At 45.5% G+C, this 19,111-nt stretch overlaps 17 protein-coding genes and 1 pseudogene across 17 annotated transcripts; 9 read left to right on the top strand and 9 right to left on the bottom strand. All coding sequences in view use genetic code 6, as the record gives it.

The window, feature by feature from the left end:
• Positions 1-320: 320 nt before the first annotated feature.
• Positions 321-1,019, top strand: SS50377_20501 (uncharacterized protein; the record flags this gene model as incomplete). Its single annotated transcript, XM_067904441.1, has 1 exon — positions 321-1,019. The coding sequence occupies one exon, from the start codon at positions 321-323 to the stop codon at positions 1,017-1,019; it is 699 nt and encodes a 232-aa protein (XP_067767923.1).
• Positions 1,020-1,607: 588 nt separating this feature from the next.
• On the top strand, positions 1,608-1,874 carry SS50377_20500 (uncharacterized protein; the record flags this gene model as incomplete). Its single annotated transcript, XM_067904440.1, has 1 exon — positions 1,608-1,874. The coding sequence occupies one exon, from the start codon at positions 1,608-1,610 to the stop codon at positions 1,872-1,874; it is 267 nt and encodes an 88-aa protein (XP_067767922.1).
• Positions 1,875-1,898: 24 nt separating this feature from the next.
• Positions 1,899-2,342, bottom strand: SS50377_20499 (uncharacterized protein; the record flags this gene model as incomplete). The annotated part of the gene is made up of 1 exon (XM_067904439.1): positions 1,899-2,342. One exon carries the CDS (start codon positions 2,340-2,342, stop codon positions 1,899-1,901), a length of 444 nt encoding a protein of 147 aa, XP_067767921.1.
• Positions 2,343-3,189: 847 nt separating this feature from the next.
• Positions 3,190-4,194, top strand: SS50377_20498 (uncharacterized protein; the record flags this gene model as incomplete). Its single annotated transcript, XM_067904438.1, has 1 exon — positions 3,190-4,194. One exon carries the CDS (start codon positions 3,190-3,192, stop codon positions 4,192-4,194), a length of 1,005 nt encoding a protein of 334 aa, XP_067767920.1.
• Positions 4,195-4,349: 155 nt separating this feature from the next.
• On the top strand, positions 4,350-6,170 carry SS50377_20497 (Chaperone protein DnaJ; the record flags this gene model as incomplete). The annotated part of the gene is made up of 1 exon (XM_067904437.1): positions 4,350-6,170. The coding sequence occupies one exon, from the start codon at positions 4,350-4,352 to the stop codon at positions 6,168-6,170; it is 1,821 nt and encodes a 606-aa protein (XP_067767919.1).
• A 1,839-nt stretch (positions 6,171-8,009) lies between these two features.
• SS50377_20496 (Transmembrane domain-containing protein) lies at positions 8,010-9,212 on the bottom strand (the record flags this gene model as incomplete). The annotated part of the gene is made up of 1 exon (XM_067904436.1): positions 8,010-9,212. One exon carries the CDS (start codon positions 9,210-9,212, stop codon positions 8,010-8,012), a length of 1,203 nt encoding a protein of 400 aa, XP_067767918.1.
• Positions 9,213-9,508: 296 nt separating this feature from the next.
• On the bottom strand, positions 9,509-10,510 carry SS50377_20495 (Cysteine-rich membrane protein 2; the record flags this gene model as incomplete). The annotated part of the gene is made up of 1 exon (XM_067904435.1): positions 9,509-10,510. One exon carries the CDS (start codon positions 10,508-10,510, stop codon positions 9,509-9,511), a length of 1,002 nt encoding a protein of 333 aa, XP_067767917.1.
• A 207-nt stretch (positions 10,511-10,717) lies between these two features.
• On the bottom strand, positions 10,718-11,689 carry SS50377_20494 (uncharacterized protein; the record flags this gene model as incomplete). The annotated part of the gene is made up of 1 exon (XM_067904434.1): positions 10,718-11,689. One exon carries the CDS (start codon positions 11,687-11,689, stop codon positions 10,718-10,720), a length of 972 nt encoding a protein of 323 aa, XP_067767916.1.
• A 3-nt stretch (positions 11,690-11,692) lies between these two features.
• Positions 11,693-12,250, bottom strand: SS50377_20493 (uncharacterized protein; the record flags this gene model as incomplete). The annotated part of the gene is made up of 1 exon (XM_067904433.1): positions 11,693-12,250. One exon carries the CDS (start codon positions 12,248-12,250, stop codon positions 11,693-11,695), a length of 558 nt encoding a protein of 185 aa, XP_067767915.1.
• Positions 12,251-12,415: 165 nt separating this feature from the next.
• SS50377_20492 (uncharacterized protein) lies at positions 12,416-13,000 on the top strand (the record flags this gene model as incomplete). The annotated part of the gene is made up of 1 exon (XM_067904432.1): positions 12,416-13,000. The coding sequence occupies one exon, from the start codon at positions 12,416-12,418 to the stop codon at positions 12,998-13,000; it is 585 nt and encodes a 194-aa protein (XP_067767914.1).
• Positions 13,001-13,134: 134 nt separating this feature from the next.
• Positions 13,135-13,992, top strand: SS50377_20491 (Cysteine-rich membrane protein 2; the record flags this gene model as incomplete). The annotated part of the gene is made up of 1 exon (XM_067904431.1): positions 13,135-13,992. One exon carries the CDS (start codon positions 13,135-13,137, stop codon positions 13,990-13,992), a length of 858 nt encoding a protein of 285 aa, XP_067767913.1.
• A 48-nt stretch (positions 13,993-14,040) lies between these two features.
• On the bottom strand, positions 14,041-14,199 carry SS50377_20490 (uncharacterized protein; the record flags this gene model as incomplete). Its single annotated transcript, XM_067904430.1, has 1 exon — positions 14,041-14,199. The coding sequence occupies one exon, from the start codon at positions 14,197-14,199 to the stop codon at positions 14,041-14,043; it is 159 nt and encodes a 52-aa protein (XP_067767912.1).
• Positions 14,200-14,282: 83 nt separating this feature from the next.
• Positions 14,283-14,438, top strand: SS50377_20489 (uncharacterized protein; the record flags this gene model as incomplete). The annotated part of the gene is made up of 1 exon (XM_067904429.1): positions 14,283-14,438. One exon carries the CDS (start codon positions 14,283-14,285, stop codon positions 14,436-14,438), a length of 156 nt encoding a protein of 51 aa, XP_067767911.1.
• A 293-nt stretch (positions 14,439-14,731) lies between these two features.
• Positions 14,732-15,052, top strand: SS50377_20488 (uncharacterized protein; the record flags this gene model as incomplete). Its single annotated transcript, XM_067904428.1, has 1 exon — positions 14,732-15,052. The coding sequence occupies one exon, from the start codon at positions 14,732-14,734 to the stop codon at positions 15,050-15,052; it is 321 nt and encodes a 106-aa protein (XP_067767910.1).
• Positions 15,053-15,332: 280 nt separating this feature from the next.
• Positions 15,333-16,091, top strand: SS50377_20487 (uncharacterized protein; the record flags this gene model as incomplete). The annotated part of the gene is made up of 1 exon (XM_067904427.1): positions 15,333-16,091. One exon carries the CDS (start codon positions 15,333-15,335, stop codon positions 16,089-16,091), a length of 759 nt encoding a protein of 252 aa, XP_067767909.1.
• A 47-nt stretch (positions 16,092-16,138) lies between these two features.
• SS50377_20486 (uncharacterized protein) lies at positions 16,139-16,342 on the bottom strand (the record flags this gene model as incomplete). Its single annotated transcript, XM_067904426.1, has 1 exon — positions 16,139-16,342. The coding sequence occupies one exon, from the start codon at positions 16,340-16,342 to the stop codon at positions 16,139-16,141; it is 204 nt and encodes a 67-aa protein (XP_067767908.1).
• A 209-nt stretch (positions 16,343-16,551) lies between these two features.
• On the bottom strand, positions 16,552-17,172 carry SS50377_20485 (uncharacterized protein; the record flags this gene model as incomplete). The annotated part of the gene is made up of 1 exon (XM_067904425.1): positions 16,552-17,172. One exon carries the CDS (start codon positions 17,170-17,172, stop codon positions 16,552-16,554), a length of 621 nt encoding a protein of 206 aa, XP_067767907.1.
• Positions 17,173-17,548: 376 nt separating this feature from the next.
• Positions 17,549-18,614, bottom strand: SS50377_20484 (Hypothetical protein; annotated as a pseudogene).
• Positions 18,615-19,111: the final 497 nt, after the last annotated feature.

Here is a 19,111-nt window from a genome sequence, read left to right as displayed (position 1 = left end):
CCCGAAACTTCCTCACTACCCTCTACAGCGCAAACGTAACTAATACTAACGCATGAAAATGATAGCTCAAACGTCTATTCACAACAATAACAACCAAATCCTCAAATATCCTTAAATCCACCAACTCTTCAAATATCCTCCCACAAATCTAAGTAAATTAGATCCTCCTCTCTAAACACCTCACAATCAGCCCAATCTGAACCAGTCAACTCTTCGTATTCCCACTTCCCGCTAAGCAGCGCATCTTCATACTAATTTCTTAGCTCCTCCGCGATATCACTTTTGCTCCAAATTTCGACGCTCGCAAAACCTACCTTTAAATGCTTCCCAGCTCCCCTCCGCAGCAGCCGAATGTGATCCGCAAAAAATTCTACGGCATTTTCGGTTTCTTCGAATATATCATTTACAATATAATAATAATAAAAAGCGTACTTTGGAATTATCATTTCGCGGCGGACGGACTTAAATTCTGCGACCGTATTATGGAATGTAAGCTATTTTCCGACCAGCGAATACTCATTTTAGCACATATAAACGCCCCCGGCGCGGTACATTTTTCGGCCCAGAAACTCGTAAAACTCGCTCTTGTTGAACTGGAAAACGACGTAAAAGTTCTCCTGCAATTCCTCGTATCCTTTGACGAAGTTTTCGACGTTTTCGAGGCCGAATTCGAGGCATTTTTGGAGCTCAAAATCGTCCAAATCGAAGGCCGAAATCGCAGCGGAAACGTGCCGTTGGAAGTACTTTAGCAGCCTCCTTTTGTCAGTTTTCGAGTACGGCCCGTTTTCGATATTTTTCGAAAAAGGAGTGAAAAGTCGATTTTGAATTAGAATTTTTACTGGCTCCAAAGTCAAAAAATTTGGGTTCTGCACCGCTGCGCGCGCGGCGGAATCGTGAGCAAAAATCGGGTAGTTTTGGGGGTCCGGCTGGAAGCCGAATTGTGGGTTGAAAGGGAGCTAAAATGTTGTGTTTAGGACGAAATCAGTGGGGGCTGGTCGATTAAGCAGGGCGATTGGTGAGTTCGTGAGGATTAGCGTGTCGAAATTCATTTTCTTTTGGTTGTATTTTAATATATAATAATAGTATTTTTGTAAATTTACGATTTTCAGCGCGGTAGAATTTTTTCGAAATATAGTATTAACAATGTATAATAATTATAAAAATAAAATATGTTATGTATAATAATAATAATAATAATAATATAATAATGTATAATAATAATAATAATAATAATACATATTAATGTATAATAACCATAATAATAATAACCATAATGGATACAGAACAAATACTAATAATTTGCTGCTGCTGTTACGTAGGGCTATCGGTAATCTCCGCAACAGTCTACTACTCTGTAAAAAGGTACCGCAAGTGAGGTTCTATTTTAGCTCACTCTATTCTTCATTTTTAAGAATTTTTAACTTTTCAAATATTCACCTTTAACTCTGAACTCAGAGTTATCATTTAGACTCACAACAGTAGAAAATTGACATTTTAATATATATACAATCCCTAACCAAATTATCCATATTGTTAATACGCTCCAAATTAAAAATTATCATATTATCAATATTATATAATAATATACAACTATTATTTCCAGTAAAATGGGAACGGGCTCGCAGTCGAAACTTGAGTTTCTAGCGAACGAAACCGACGAAACTGACGCCCATTTCGGGTCGAACGCAAAGATTGACCCAAATTCCTTCGTTAACCCCCTCATTCAACAGCGAATTTCGTCGATAAAAACGTCGGTCACTGCCTCGAATTCTGTGAGTTTGGGCAGCTACAAGATACAGCGCGGTAACACATTGCAGTAATAGGGCGAGTTTTTGGTCCCGTCGCGGCTCGATAGCAACATGTACTTGAAGTGAGTTAGATAGTTGCCAGCGGTGTTTTCAGTGAGTATAGCATAGGAATGCAAGGATTTGCGCTAGTAGTTTTTTTGAGTTTTTTGAGTTTTTTGAGTATGGAGTGAAATGGAATGGAATGAAATGAAATGGGAAAGTCAAAGAATTTGATAAATTTTGTTTAATGCAAAGTGGCGTAAAAGCTCTAAAAATGCATTTGTTAGCAGTTGAAAAAGCAGATTTTTAAGAAATTTTTACTTTCTCCAGAACGAGATTTTAGTAAAACGCTGCTATTCTGCATATTGTAGAAAATTCGGATTGTAACTCGTAAAATATTTGGATCGAATAAGCAAAGCCTAATTAAATGGTTGATATTAATATTATTTTAGTAGTTGTATTTATTGGACAAATATTTTTGAAAGAGTTTTCTTGTTTCAGGACCAGCAGTTGATCATAGCTTTATTTGAATGATTTTAATGAGCTGCAACACATTTTATAGCATCTATCAGAATTTTTTAGGCTTAGTAAATGGATAGTATACTAGAAATAACGAGTTGGAATATTGAAAAAGTTGAAAAAACACAAATTATTTTCTTATAAAACTAGAATTTGAGTATTATTTTCTTATGATTATAAAATTTTATTGATTAGAAATAATAATAATTAACGAATTTGGGTAAATATGAGATTTGAGCAAATAATTGAGTTTTAAAACAACTGAACAATAAATTTATAATAAATGGTTATAATTTCACGTAGTTCCTATCCAAAATATACTAAATTATTATGGTTTGTAGATGTAAGTAATGTATCTAATTTGTTTTTGGTTTTTTCTATGTTTTAATTTTTAGTACAACTGTATATAATTTAATTTATAGTTTATATAATACTTATATTATTTAATCAAGACATGCCAGTTAGTATTTTAAATTTTGGTTATAAATATCATATATTGTTAAATTTATTTGTAAAATATTAATTACAATAATTATATAATTAAGTATATTTTATCGTATACTCTAGGATGGGAAGTGCATACCAACGAAAAATAATCTAGTAGAAAGTATAGGCTGATGATACATTTGGTTCCAATATTATTTAAGAATAATAATCTACCACTATATCCACTCTCACATCAACTAATTCTTTAACAAAATTAACAAAAATAGCTAGCTACACCTTTATTCCTAAAAAATTAGCAGCCAGTCATTAAATTGACTAACAATATATCTATATAGAAGAATATAACCTTTGACCCTGTGAATTTTATATCATCTAGTTAAATTAAACTTATATCTATTATTAATATATAAGCGACTATTATTTTTTCCAAAAATTAATGTCGCTAAACCCTTACCACTTAAAATCTGAGTTATAATAGCTGGAAAAGAGATTCTAATAAGCAAATAAGCAGTTAACATTCTAATCAAAATAGATACATACTATATAAACTGAAAATTAGCTACTTAAGCATAAAATTATTGAACTAAACAAACGACCAACTTCTGAATTAGAAATTGAACTTAAAAATGCATTTTAAACTATTGAAAAGCTTCAATATAAAATTATGCAGCTTAAAATATAATTATAAAACTAAAACTAGAATAGATAAATTTTGGAACGACTAGATACACTTTCACAAGATAATTGGAATGGTAATTAGGCTTTTATTATATAAAAATACTAAGAACAACTATCGCTGAACTAAGATTTAGTAGAAGAAAATAGTGAACTAAAAACAAAAGTAAAGAAGTTATAAAACGATAATAAAAGTTTAACAATAGTCAATCATAATATTTAATAGTAAAACTTAAATGAAAATGTTTAAATAGTCTCCAAAATTATATAAGCAGAATAAAGGCCTATAAGCAATGATGCTGTACTGGGTCTGGAAATTAAACAACTGAAAACAGAGCTAGCTGAAGAAAAATAAACTTCTCATTAAAACTATTACAAATTACATCAAATTGAGGTTATTATATCTAATTTTAATGAAATGTAGTATAACAGATCTGAGAGGCGTGATATTTAACAGCAGATAAAAGATCTTACTGTTCAACATATGAATTTTATTAATGAAACAGAACACCTAAGAAATGAAAATATCACCAATTAAAATAATATTAAAAAATACTAAATGAGAATATCAGAATTAGAAACTAAATAAGGCATAAAGGACTAGTCATGGGCATCAAAAATTTTTAATTGTGAAAAGATAATTTACGAGCTTGATAATTAGCTAAAGTAATTAAGAACTGAGAATGGGACTCGAAAGTGTGAGAGTTTTGGATTAAGCTATTAGCTCGGAAAACTAAAAGAATAACTTGGATAGTTATAGAAATGATTGTAGATATTATTATTTAAATTTATAGACTAATCTAGTAAAATTTAGTTTCTAGTTAAATATTTATTCTACATTATATAATATTATGTTACTAAAAATTGTCCATTCCAGTAATTGATTTGAAATGATTCCTAAAAATTTCCTTTCCTTCATAAATGAGTCAGGCTGAACAGTTTAAAAATCAAGGCAATTAAGCCTTGTAGTAATCACGTTTTACAGATGCTATAGCATTGTTCACTAAGGCTATATAGCTTTCAGAAAATGCTATTTACTATTCCAATAGGGCACTTTGCCATATTAAAACTAAAAACTATACTGCTGCATTGAAGGATACAACAAAATCTATGTAAATAGATCCAAAATACTCTAAAAATCTTTAACGTCATGCTGAAGTTTTAATTCGCCTTAATAAGTTAACTGAGGCAACTGAAATTACCTAAAAACTATTCAATGCTGAATAGACAACTAAAAATAGAGAGTTAAATAATGAAGCATAGCGTGCATTAGAAATAGTATAAAATTATGAATAGCGGGTTAAAACTGCTGCATCTACTATTTTGAAATTAAACGGAAGTCTCTGTAATAAGTTTGCGTCATCAAATATAATTATTTCATCATCCAAAGAGCGAGCTGATTCACTTGACAAAGCTGATGAGTATTAGAAAACTATTTGTGTTATAGAGCAGGCAGCTTTTGATGAACGTGAGTAATTAGACTAGCTAGGTGCAAAATCTTTATAGGATGATATGAAATTTATCAAAAAGACAGTTCCTACTTATTAAATGAAATCTGAAACAGTTGCTTTCTATAATATCCTTATGTAGGCATTTAGAAACTCATGTGACTCTTTAGTCCAGTTTGGATGCAGTAACTTTGTCTCTGAAGATCAAGTTTTAGAAGACAAAAAGTATTTTGTCAAGTAAGGTGCTATAAGCATAAATGCTGTACCAAATTCTGTCAATAAACTGGTTTTAAATTCTTGTATTGAACTTCTTAATTAAAATACAAATAATTTACTAGGTTCATTTGATAAAATTATCAAATAAGACTCTAAATACAATGCATTTATTTAGTAATATTAAGCATATTTAAAATTTAAGGAAGAGGGTACCTAATTTTTTACTGCCAAAAATTATTAAAATGCTATAACATCATTTTAATCAGCAATTAATGCCGTTTTTAACTTTACATAATTGTCAATATGCGATGTAACAACTCTTGATCCATATATCTCTCTGTTATTTTTATCGTCATAATATTTAGCTGCATAGATTTTCTCTAATCTTGCTATGTGTTATTCGAACTCTTCGAACATACCTGAAGCTCTTAAGTATTTTAACTGTGCTACATTTTTAGATTTGAGCTATGCAAAAGCACATTTACGTGCAGCTAAAATATATTTAGATGCTTAAATGTACAAAGAAGCTGAAGATTCATATTGCCAAGCATCTAGCGTCGACACTACTTAAAATTTGAAACCGACAATTTAGGCAATTTAAAAGCAGTTAAAACCATTTTTACGTAAAGACTATTATGCTCTATTAGGTATAACTAAAAGTACTGTTGTTGATTCTGATGAATATAATAAAGCTTACAAGAAGCAAGCAGCTAAGAATCATCCAGATCGTTTTGCTCGTGATCCTGTAATGAAACGTTTTGCCGAATGGAAATTCAGGCTTATTTAAGAAGCAGACGGTGTCATGAGAGACAAAAACAAAAAAATGGTATATGATCAAGGCGGTGATCCAATTAACGACCCTGAATCCGGAATGGGAGGAGTAAACATGGGTGGTATGGGTGGTGTGGATATCAGCCAAATGTTCGGCTCTATGTTTGGAGGAGGCATGGGAAGTAACGTGTAATTTACTGTTAATGGACAGCCTGCTGGCGGCAGACGAGGTGGTGGTGGACGTCAAGCTGGTGGAATGCCTCCTGGTATGGGAGACATTTTTAGCTAGTTCTTCGGAGGTATGTGATTGTTATAATAGTTACATTTTTCTATTAAAGCGCGTAAATTTTTATTGACTTTTCACATTGAATAAATTTATTTGAAAACTACACAATTGCTAATTCTGCAAGATTAATTAATCAGTCGATACGCATATTATAAGCTAATTTATATTGAAACAGATCATTTAAAATGGGAATCAGTGCGCTATAGTAAATAGATACGGATTAGGAATTGAAATTGTAACAGTCTGACTCAACATTCGGTTCATAAACCGAATCACTCCTGATTAAATATACATAATTATCCTACAACAAGTCATTGCTTTTAACAAAATCAAGTTCTAGCCTGGTCAGAATCGATCGCAAACAAGTAAGCTAAAAGATCATCACAAAGTCTTCACTAATAGGGAAGAGTTACTAGTAGCTGGGAGCTTATATAAATGAAAGTGATGATTAAATACTAGACATTCCGTACTGGATTGACTAGCCTTTGTGATTTTTACTTCGAAATAATATTTTTGTATCATTTTATTACTTGAACGCTTATAAAATCTTCCTCTGCAGATAGTTTTGGTTTTCTACAGTTTTAAAAATTATTAACAATTATTATTTAAAATTATATTATTTTAACAATATTAAAAATCACTACCTTCAAAAAATTGGTCCATTTTTTCCTAGACGCTACGGTGATTTCTGTGGCGTCCTTTAAGTCCACCACTTGATGCATATTTTTGCTACTTACTGAGTTACTTGCAAATTCTAATCTCATCCTTAAATTCGGTTGAAAAATTGTTTACCGAAGGTTCTGGAATAGGCAAATCGATTTTTTATGCCCTCATTGATTCTGGAATATAGTCTTCGTCCAAATCCTCTGCAGAATATTCTATCCCCATTCTTCTACAGTATTTAAAATTTGGTTATTATATATTATTAAATATAATTCGTTTTTTAAACTTAAGTATTTTTAGTTGAATAATAGATTATTTAATGGAATATAGGTAGTTTCAGGTAGAATACAATATTTCATTATTGTTTGAGTTTATCTATAGTATAAAAGTATGAGCCTCCGGGTCTTGTTAAAAAGGATTATATAATGTAATTGTTGTAATTTTCTTGTAATACAAAAATGGTAGGATTATTACGTTTCGCTATGGGTATTATAATTTCTGTTTTATGTTTTTAATGTTTTTATTTTCAGAAAAAAAATAATTAAGTTTATTGGTCTTATATACCTGGTAAGGGTAATTATTCTGTGATTATATTATTAATATAGAATCTTTGAATACCATAATAATATTATCTTTTTAAATTAAACTTAAAAACAAATAAATATCGCTTATAAATGTTTTTTTGTTTTTATAAAAACTAAAATACTTCATTAAAATATATATAATATTAATATTTGTAAAGATCAAAATGTAATTAAAATTATCTGCTAGCAAAAGGCAATCATCTGATAGCATTATATCGGGAAAAAGCACTGGAAGAGAATCATCAAGAAGCTAACAGCATAATATAAATAAATTAGAAATGTGTATTTTTATGAAGTAGGTTGAATTACAAAATTTACATAAACGATTAACAGGAGTTGATAAGGAAGCTGATAAGATAATTTAATTTATAGATAAAAAGATATGATTAAATTCATTAGTTTATAATGATAATTTATTATTTTAAAGTCTCACATAATTTTATAAACTCTAAATAAATTTTAATGATAAATGCGATATTTATATTTCTAATAGTATAACAATATAGAAAACAATAGAGCTATTTAATAGGTTGATACATATTTATTGTATTTTCATTTTTAACAACCTATTTTTATAAATAAAACTATTTTAGAGTAAATTAAATAAATCAATTCAGGCGTCAGATTATTGATTAGTATTAATAATAGAATCTACGATAATATCTGCAAGAATATTCTCAGATTCCCTAATTTTCTGCTCCTCTTTACCACCCTTACCCATCCACCTGCCCTGTGATTTAATATTATACTACTTGAGGAAGGGGATAATTTTGAAAATGTTGTTGTAAATCAAGGCACCGAGCGTAACTAGGATGAAGCCTGCAATCCTCGTCAGCGTGGACTTCGTGTCCCAGGACTCCCAGCCGATGGCGAAGGAGATGATCCAGATAACGATGGTGACCTGGGCGCCCACGGTGGACCTGGTGGCGGCGGAGGCCCTGTTGGTGATCTCCATGCCGCTGGCGTTGAGGATGATCGTGAACACGAGGTAGATCGGGATGGTGTACTGCAGCACGGCGGAGGTTTTGACCTGGAATGCCCACCCGGCCAGGTTCTCCATCTTTTTTGTGGTGTCGAAGGGGTCGGGCACCACGTTGAAGATGGGGAGCAGGATCGCGTAGATGATCATGCCCCAGCCGCCCTCGTTGCTCACGCCCATCAGGCCGGTGGTCTGGATCTTGCGCAGGAAGACCTCCTCGGACACGTAGAAGAAGCTCGCGAAGAGCGACCCCAGGATGGAGGTGACGACGCCGATGGTGGGGTTCTTGGCGGTCTCGGAGCTGGTGCTGAACATGATGGATGCGACCGCGGTGATGGCGGCGCCGGTGAAGAGCATGAGCAGCCCCACGACCTGCGGCAAGTCGAACTTCTTGCGGTAGTCGCGCCAGATGCAGAAGGAGAAGATCGCGATGAAGAGCGCCGTGCAGCGGGACAGCACGAGCCGCACCGACGGGAGCGAGTAGTAGAGGGAGATGGTGTTGAAGGTGGACGAGATGAGGTCGCACACGGTGGGCACCAGGAAGAGGAACACGTTCGGGTAGAACTTGTAGTAGCGCTTGCCCTCCTTCAGAGGGGGCGCCTCGACCTTGCGCTGCTTGTTCACGAACTGGATCACGAGCCAGACGAAGATGCACATAAGCTCGCCCATGAACATGAAGAAGGTCTGCATGTAGGAGTGGTTGAAGGATTCTGCAGCGCACCCCTAGCAGGGAGCCACAATTTGCAGCTGCTGGGCCTTCTGGGTCATGGTGGACCCGGCCCCGGACAGAATCATTGATGCAACGAGGATCCAGAGGAATACTCCATCTTTCATCATTTCTAAAAACTAGACTTGAAAAAAATATTAATTCTATCTATCTTAGTGTAAATATATATATCTATTACTTCCATAGAAAAATTACATTAAAAATGGATCTCAAAAGAATATATGAAAACATAAGACTATTTAGTATTACTATATGCAATTAGTTTAATTAGAAATAATATTCACTATCTTGACTTAGAACACTTCGTATTTTTGTTCCATATTATATTTTATAATATTTTTACTTTATTGTAAGGACCAATCGTATATTTTAAAAATTATAGATTTAAAACAACCCAGTAACTAAATCATTTATTCGTCATTATTTAATCTGTATTAAAAATAAAAGCGGGTGCTAGCTTCTTTTCAATAAAAACTGCCTATTAATTTTTCTTACTGCGCTTTTTCATATAATATAAAATGATTCCAACGGTACTACAAATAAACAGTAAACAACCAATAGTAATGGCTGCAATAATACCATTAGAAACTCCAGATTTACTAATATTATCGGAGGTATCACTACCAGTATTTCCTTCGGAGCCATCTCCGCCAATGTTACTATCTGAACCATCTCCCCCAGTGTTAGTATCTGAACCATCTCCATCACCACCAGCTTCATTATTATCTTGATTTTCTGACAGGCATAACTTTCCCACCTTGACAAAACCATCTGCGCAATTACTACAAGACCCCCTGAATATGGCGTATCCCGCCATGCAGTCGGCGCATTCGCTTGGTTCCGCGCCGCTCCTGCTGACAGGGGCGCAGGTGCGGCAGTTCTCGGCGAGTATGTTGCAGTTGCAGGGCGTTATCTGCTCCGTACCACCGCAGGGCACCTTGGTGCCGTTCACGCAGGTCTGGTTGAAGTCCTGCTTGCAGTTCTCGATGCAGGCCTGCGCGGTGCTCATCTCGGCGTAGACCTTGCACTCGGTGCACTTCGTGGCGCTGGAGCAGGCGGCGCAGGTCACGGGGCAGGGTAAGCAGGTCGTGCCGGCGCAGTAGCGGCCCTTCGGACAGGGGTTCTCGGTGCTGCAGATAGAGGGAATCGGGAGGCACTGGCCGTCCACCAGCTCGGTGGAGGCGTTGCACACGAAGCAGACGTCGAGGCGCATACAGATCGTGCAGTTGGAGGGGCAGGCCTTGCAGGTACCCCCGACCAGGAGGAAGCCGCTCTGACAGCCGAGGCACTCATCTAGGTCCGTGCAGAGCTAACAGTTTTTTGAGCAGGCTGTGCACACCTGGGGCGCCGCAGCGGGGCAGAACTCTCTGCGGTCGCAGTCGGTTCCGGAGGCGCAGGGCTTGGACATTTTTGAAGTGCGAGATATAATTTTCATACCTAATGATAGTAATTTGTGGTTTTAGTTTTTATAATCCGAAATGTGTTTCTCCGCCACCTATGATATCTAACTAGGTAAACGAGAAACGACGTAACTCTAAAAGTGTAAATGATAAAGTAATGCCTTGATATCCACCTTATAATAAGCCAAACCCACACTAAAAATAAATTCAACCTATCAGCTATATACTGCTAAAAATACCGTTCTGGCGAGTTTATCCCCTCCAGATAAATCAACAACCCATTTGACGCTAACTTATATACATTAAAACTTACATATCATCCGCATCCGCAACCGCCCAGGCCGATGCCGCAAAGTCACCCTAGCCCAAGGGTGGCTAATAGCGGCATGCCCTCCCCAGGCTTCACAGGCCCACCCCAGCAGAGCGCCCTTACCGAGGTTACTTTGGACCGAATTCAGCATCCTGCACGTCCGCAGCAAGGACCCGTGAGGCATTTTCGCGGCAAATTCCGGTCTGACGCCCGGGAATATGCGTGTTGGAGGCTCGAGCTGACGCACACTTGACGTCCGCAAATGGCCACGCGCGATGGCCCAAAAGCTGCATCTCTGCCAACTCCCATGGCCTTGCGCTCGCCGCCGCAGCTGGCGTCCCGGGCGTGCGCGGCCGACTGGCAGAATGGGAATTTGGGCCTCAGTGGTGCGCGAAACAGGTGCTTTTCGTGGCCCGGAACGCACAACGTTGCGCGATTATGAGGTCACTGCAGGCGAGCGGGTGCGAAGCTGAATGCTGGGGCCAGCTGCCTGTTTAACCACCCGAGCCAGCGCGGTTGCGCGTGCAGGCCCGGGCATCGGAATTGCCAGCGGCATACTTTAGGCTAGATGCCGTAAACTTGATGGGGCAGCCATTGAGCGCTTGCATGGCAGGGAGCTGCCGATAGTTTCGGCTGCGGTCCAGAAGTGTGTAGTGAGTACTAGCCCATTGGGAATGCGGAGGCCTCGTTCCGCTTGGGCCAAGCGGTGGGGAGAAGGCGGTTGGTGCAGCGCCAGCGAAATTGGAGCAGGGGTGGAATATAAGCAGGTCCCGCGGAACGGGCTTCTGGGGGAGAGCGCGGCTGCCGCTGCGTATGGCCAGATATCTCTATATGCCTGTTTAGCTCCAATGCCCGCTGGGCTATAAACACACGCCATCGCTCACTTCCGCCGCTTCTGGCTCAGCTCGACCAGCTCCTCAAACTTCACGTCGCCGATCTGGAAGACCTCGTCGAAGTTCTCGTTGCTGACGACGTTGGCGCCCTTGAGCTGGTTGTACCTCTAGATGAGCTCGTCGGTGCCGATGTCCATGAAGAACTGCTTCTGCACCAGGCTGAAGTCGAGCTTGAAGAACTTCAGCGCGGAGAGCAGCAGCCGCTCGTCGATCTGGGCCGGCTGCTGGCGCATGCTGGGGATGCTCATCGGGACCTTCTGCAGCACGTCGGTCGTGATCTCGAAAAACTGGGGGCAGTCGGACGGCACAAAGGCGGTGCCGAAGTAGGACTTCTTGGCCTTCTTCTGCGCCACGAGCCTCTGGAACAGCGCCTGGAGCGTGGCCGGGGCGATGTTCAGCTGCTTGGCGAGGTGGGAGTAGTTGATCTTGGCCTGGGAGTTGAAGTACACGTTCTGGTAGATCTTGGTGAGGATCACGAGCAGCTCGTGGAACTGGAAGCTGCTGAACTAGATGGCGTTGCCGTCGGCGTCGCGGTAGATCTTCATTTCCTGAGGGCGAAGCGGGAATTGCGGAGGTGGAAGTATATAATATTCACTCGTGGGGCAGGGTGCTACGCCTCCGGATACCACCCCGCTCCGGCATCGTCCCAAGCCAGAAACCCAGCACAACATTTATATATCGCCAAATCCGCCCCGGCCCATTCTCCTTAGATGACCATCGCCATGATGGAGAGCACGCAGAACCAGATGGTCCAGCTCCACAACCAGGTGGTGCTCACGCTGGCCACCCAGAAGGCCAAGGCCTACCACTTCGATATCAAGCTCAGCGTCCTCCGGCTGCAGCTCAGGTAGCAGCGCGAGGCCCGCACGGAGCCCCCAGGGCAGCAGCACTTCGGCTCCGCGCAGTTCTTCTCCCAACTCAACCTGAGCCTGCTGGCGCCGCAGGCCACGAAGCTGTACTCCGTCAACGAGGTGCTCGAGTACGCCCCCAGAGTCCGCCAGAGGGCCAGCTTCCTGCAGGGGCTGGTCGACCAGAACAAAGACATCGCGCGCCAGATCCAGCGGGAGAAGGACCGGGGTGCGCAGCTCGCGGCGGACCTGGACCTGATCCAGGAGCGGTACCGCGACCAGCGCCAGAAGATCCAGTTCGACGGCCGGCGGAAGTTCCGCACCGAGCACGCCACCCAGCAGCAGATGCGGCTCTCCAGGGCCACGCAGGAGCTGGGGGACGTGCGGCAGCAGATAAACTGCCTCTTTCTGATGCTCAAGCGGGGCGACTTCACCTTCGCTGAGTGAGCGCGCCGGTTTCGGAATGATCCGTCCCTGGGGGCGCAGGGGCGATATCCTGCCAGCATCGAAACGCGGAACTCAGTTTCGCAAACCACAAATATATTCCGAGCGGGATAGCCTGAGTCTGTCCGCAGCTGAAAATGGCAAAACCCTGCGCCTCCGGAACCGACTGCGACCGCACCGAGTTCTGCCCCGCTGCACCGCCCCAGGTCTGCACGGCCTGCTCCAAGAATTGCACGTTCTGCGCTGACCTAGATGCGTGCGTCAGCTGCCGGAACGGCTTCCTCCTGGTCGGGGGTACCTGCAAGGCCTGCCCCTCCAACTGCACGATCTGTATGCGCCTCGACGTCTGCTTCGTGTGCAACGCCTCCACCGAGCTGGTGGACGGCCAGTGCCTCCCGATTCCCTCTATCTGCAGCACCGAGAACCCCTGTCCGAAGGGCCGCTACTGCGCCGGCACGACCTGCTTACCCTGCCCCGTGACCTGCGCCGCCTGCTCCAGCGCCACGAAGTGCACCGAGTGCAAGGTCTACGCCGAGATGAGCACCGCGCAGGCCTGCATCGAGAACTGCAAGCAGGACTTCAACCAGACCTGCGTGAACGGCACCAAGGTGCCCTGCGGTGGTACGGAGCAGATAACGCCCTGCAACTGCAGCATATTCGCCGAGAACTGCCGCACCTGCGCCCCTGTCAGCAGGAGCGGCGCGGAACCAAGCGAATGCGCCGACTGCATGGCGGGATACGCCATATTCAGGGGATCCTGCACTGTATGTACTGACGGTTTCGACAAGGTAGGAAAGCTATGCCTCCCCTAGGGCCAGGGTGGCGATGGCGATGACGGCGGTGATGACGATGCCGCTAAGGGAGGGCTATCAGGCGGCGCGATTGCAGGGATCGTCATCGGCGGCGTGCTGGCAGTCGGTGCGGTCGGGGGCCTCGGCTGGTTCCTGGTGTCCAGAAAGGGCAGGAAGGCGCCCGTGGGGAGGCCCAAGTGGTGAGGTGCGAGTGAGCGTATGTCCGCACTCGGTACAGCCAAGACACGCCGCTCACTCCAGGTCCTCCGTGTTGTCAAAGAGCTCGTCCATGATCTGCATCCGCGCGGCCACGGTCCGATCGAGGGCCTCAGCCCGCCCGTCCGCAGCGGGGGTCGGCCTGGGGAGGAGGGTCCGCACCAGGTCGTCCAGCTCCTTGAGCTGGGTGTTCATTCGTAGCGCACATTATTATATCCTAAGCAGTATTGTTGCGCCGAACAATTCCCATCCTGAATTGGGGACACGACCGGTCCAAAATGATTAGCCTGGGAAAGCCGGTCATCCGGCCGTGGGGCATCCGCTTCGACAGCGCGCTGGCGACTTGCCGTTCCACCGAGGCAAAGATAGTGCTGCTCAGGTCCCCGGGCCAGGGGCAGCCGGACTCGGACTCGGAGTATGACGTGACTATCTGAGTGTTTGTATTGCCTTGCGGGCGCCTCGCTCGATTTTTGCACCAGGGTCGCATCTCAGTCCGCGCCACAGCCCTCGGAGCCGGTCGGCCGCTGCGGCATTGGGTGCTCGGCGGCCTAACACAAGATAGGTTTCCGCAGAATCTTGTGGTCGGGCCCTGGGATGCTATATACTCAGAGTAGTGGAAAAACTTTGGCCGTTCTAAATACAGACCACGGATATATTCCCGGAATACTGCCGTTCACTCGCGACGCAAAAACCGAAAACTCGACTTCAAGCCTGCTACTGTATACAAATGATCGCGGGGTCTCCAGAAATGGGCGTCGACTACTCCGACCTGGACTTCTACGAGGACTACGAACCCAGGAGGCAGACCGAGCTGTCCGAGGCGGAGGAGGATATAGTGCTGCCGCAGCAGAGGCAGAAGCAGGAGATGGAGCAGCAGCAGATCGCATACCTGGGGACCGTCGCGGAGGACAAGAAGATTCACCGGCAGCTCTCCAGGCAGCTCAAGTACCTCTCCAGCGGCAGCCTGATGGGCAAGATGCGTTCCAATGGGCGCAGCGTCGAGGACCGCATCGCCCAGTTCCTCGAGGACGAGGACTACGAGTACTGAAGGGAGTGAGATTACGCGAGTCACGATTCGGCCACGGAGCCCCTCACAGCGTGAGCTCGTACTCCCCGTCGCTGGAGGAAGCAGCACCCGCCGCTGGCGCCGGGATGCGCAGCAGCTGGCAGACGTGCGGGGTCCTGGCCCTGAGCCTGTGAATCACCTGGTGCTCCATTTCAGGGCGGCTGCGAGCGTCTACACTGGGCCGCAGGAAAAGGTGTGGCCGCGCCGATTCCACTCCACGGGGTCTGTTGCATATTATAGAGCGCGGCGCCCTTTCGCAAAAATGAAGCAGCTGGCCGCGCAAGGCAGCTACCTCCTGTTGGTCAACGACCAGACGGTCGTCCTGGAGACACCGACGCTGCAGAACTTCGTTCACGAGCTGGAGTTCGCACCACGCGAGTTCGAGTTCTACTTCCCGTTCCTCAAGCTCCAGACCGACTCCCGCACAGTGCTCATGCGGCTGAGCGCGGACGGCTCCGTGCTGGAAAAGGCAGACACACTGGACTCCGTGGCGCTCAGCAGGATCGAGAACGGGAGGCTGTCCGAGGTGGCGTACCAGGGGGCCATCGCCTCGTGCCAGAGCCCGGAGTGCGCGCAGCTCAGGTTCGCTGGCCACGTGCTCTGCGACGGTCTGAAGATCCATAGCGGGGTCGACTACATTGTTGGGCAGTACCAGCTGTACTTCCTGAGCGGACGGCTGGTGATTCTCCGGCGCGGACGGCAGCACTTCGACATGGACTACGCCGCCGAGAGGGTGTGCCTGTGCCAAAACGGCGTTGCACTGATCGGGCCGGACTACATCGTCCTTGGGGAGTTCGTAAACAAAGCGGAGACTCGGATCCACGTGGGCAGGAAGTACGCGCAGGTCGTGTTCACGGAGTTCAAGATCATGGGACTTGGCGAGGACGGGTTCGTCTACCAGATCACGCCGGTGGACCAGGATCAGGCCTTCGTAGCCGTAGAAAAGGGTGCACTGGACAGGATGTGCTACGGGCTTTGCGCCGACGGGCCGGGACAGCAACTTAGGGCATAGGTAGAGTGAGGCTGAATAATTCACACTAGGCACTGGCGCAACAAAGTTTGTAGCGGTCAGATGAAGGAGTTTCTGGGCGTGATTTCCTCCAGGATGTCGAAGATCTCGCAGTTCTTGATGGAGAACAGGTCGTCCTGCGCGGGGTGGCCCTTGAGGTAGCTCATGATGTCGTTATACAGCTGATGCTGCTATATTGGTTCCGGCTGGTCCACCGGCTCGAGGGCGTGGGGGTCGGTTCTCATGCACATGTTGGATCCCATTTATTGGATACGAGAAAATAAAGATAGATGCCCGAGATTGGGGATGATATTTGCTGTAATGTATATTTTTTCTCATTCCACATCTGCGGCTTGTGGATTGTCTACGCCGCGATCCAAGTATCGGTAAAATATTCAATACTTCGGTAAACTTTTTCGCTGAACATATATTTTCTCGTATTTGCAGCGGAATCCTCCATTTTTCCTTTTCTTCAGGATTCAGTTTCGGAGGTATTGCGTCCCCGCGCCAACAGCCAAAAGTATACGAACAAGTAAAGTAGTACAAGCATCCGGCCGCGACCCTGCAAAGTTGGTTAGGCCGCGGCTCTCAGTCGCGGAGCAGCATCCGATACGAATGGAGCCATTTAAGTATCCTGGGCGCTGCTTGAAATCCCGCGCCGGCTGCACTCCCGAAATCGGTCCGGTTCGAGCTCATTCCATAGGGTGCTATCTATATCGGCATCGGCCAAGCCCGCTCTTACCCCGTAGAACAGCGGTCTCAGAGTCTTCCGGTAAGGGGAAAACTGTGCATGCGGTGAGGGGCGGTACCAGCAGGGGACGGCTTGGCCCAAGCGTTGAAAGCCGCGTTTGCTAGACTAAAGGCACCAGGCCTTGGCGACAGACGACGGCAGACGTGCCACATAATCCTATCTCCGGTGAGGCACCATCGCTGGCGATGAAAGCTCACCACAGTCAGCTGCATTCAGGCGGAAGTGTTCATGGGCCGGATTTGCAGGGACTTGAACTGCGACGATATAAACAGTAGGTACTCCATTCTTACTTCCAACCGAGCACTGCTCACTATAAATGCTTTCAATATAAATATTGTTCATCCCAGCCCTGTGCGTAACTTACAGCGAAACGGTTTCACTGAAACAGTAAAGTATACTTATTGACGAGTATAATCTGTAAAGTATCCCAGCGCTCCTGGTATTCAATTCTACTGGCTGTATGGCACTGTGCTGGAGTATTTGTGGCGCGTAGCACGAGGTCCCGAACTCGTTAGTTCCGGCCGGGCCTGCCCTTGAAGGCAACCCGAGCTATAGAATTTGAATTCAATAGAAAGGGGAGCCTCCCACGCGGTGTTCAAGCCGGCGCCAGCAGGAGTGCGGGATAGAACTGCGGCAGAGCCCGGGACCGGGAGTCGGGACGCCGCAACGGCAAGCCCGAAGAGTGAGATACATAAATACATAATTGAGATCAGTTCGGTGTAAGTGTCCCCAGTAACGTAGGTGAGAGAAACCAAAACATCATTGCTGGAGCGGGGCGGGAAGGGGAGGGAGTGGCGCGGCGGCAGGTCACCGTGGGAGCACCGCCCTCACTGGTCCATCCCCAGCACGCTCTGGATCCGCTGCAGCTTCCGCCCCGCCTTCAGCCTGAAGTAGTTGTCCACCAGGTTGGCCATCTCGACCTGCTCCACGATCCGGTCCACGGAGTTCAGGATCCCGCTGGGCTGCGGCTTGTGGATCTTGAAGAGCCGGTCCGCCTTCGTCGACACCCGGAACGCCCTCTTCTGGTGCGGGAAGTGGTACAGGATGCGGCCGAAGAGCGTGCCCATCTCGAGGCTGCGGAGGCTCACGCCGCTGCCGAACGCGAACGCCTCCTGGAACTCCGTCTCCTTCGGGTCGTTCACGGGCTCCACCGGCAGCAGGGCAATCTCCCGGAACACCTCCAGCGGCGTCTTGGGCGTCAGCCGGGGCAGAGGCAGGTCGACGAAGGACCCGCGCCGCGCCTGCCGGTGGTCGAGGAAGAGAGAGCCGTTCTTCCGGAGCCTATCCACAGGCTCCGGTGCTGACGAGGCGGGGACTAAGGTGATCGGCGCGGGAAGCTCCTCGCTGCTGGAGTTGAGGCAGCGGGCGGCTATGTCGAACGGCTCGGGGACGTCAGGCTGGTTCACAAAGGACACGTGGGCCGTGACTCTGGGGGGAGAGCGCGCGATCGTGGACCGGTTGCGCTGGATCGAGGCGTAGTTGGTTTTCTCCAGGTTGAACATTTGTGGAAAGCTGGTATGGTATGTATAGGATACTTCTGACGGTTGTTATTTTTAGCTTCGTCCGGAAGTTCTGTGTTGAAGTGGCGGTTATCATATACTAGCACATAATGCGCAGTACGAGAAACAGGGCGCATGCTGGCGGCCGAAGTTCGCGCGTCCTAGCAGACCTGGAGCTGCCGCGCGTGCCCTAGCACAAAGGCCTGCCTCGTACTCCTAGGTCGCGCCGGAGCAGAAATCGCACCTTTCCCGCCCACGGGTCCTTGCCCTCACATTCCATTCCATTCCACACCACTCCCTCCCCTTCCCGCCCCGCTCCAGCAATGATGTTTTGGTTTCTCTCACCTACGTTACTGGGGACACTTACACCGAACTGATCTCAATTATGTATTTATGTATCTCACTCTTCGGGCTTGCCGTTGCGGCGTCCCGACTCCCGGTCCCGGGCTCTGCCGCAGTTCTATCCCGCACTCCTGCTGGCGCCGGCTTGAACACCGCGTGGGAGGCTCCCCTTTCTATTGAATTCAAATTCTATAGCTCGGGTTGCCTTCAAGGGCAGGCCCGGCCGGAACTAACGAGTTCGGGACCTCGTGCTACGCGCCACAAATACTCCAGCACAGTGCCATACAGCCAGTAGAATTGAATACCAGGAGCGCTGGGATACTTTACAGATTATACTCGTCAATAAGTATACTTTACTGTTTCAGTGAAACCGTTTCGCTGTAAGTTACGCACAGGGCTGGGATGAACAATATTTATATTGAAAGCATTTATAGTGAGCA

This window comes from Spironucleus salmonicida, chromosome 1, assembly GCF_000497125.1.
Source record: "Spironucleus salmonicida strain ATCC 50377 chromosome 1, whole genome shotgun sequence".
In the NCBI taxonomy this organism is placed as follows: Eukaryota; Fornicata; order Diplomonadida; family Hexamitidae; genus Spironucleus; species Spironucleus salmonicida.
This window is presented reverse-complemented; position numbering and strand designations above follow the sequence as displayed.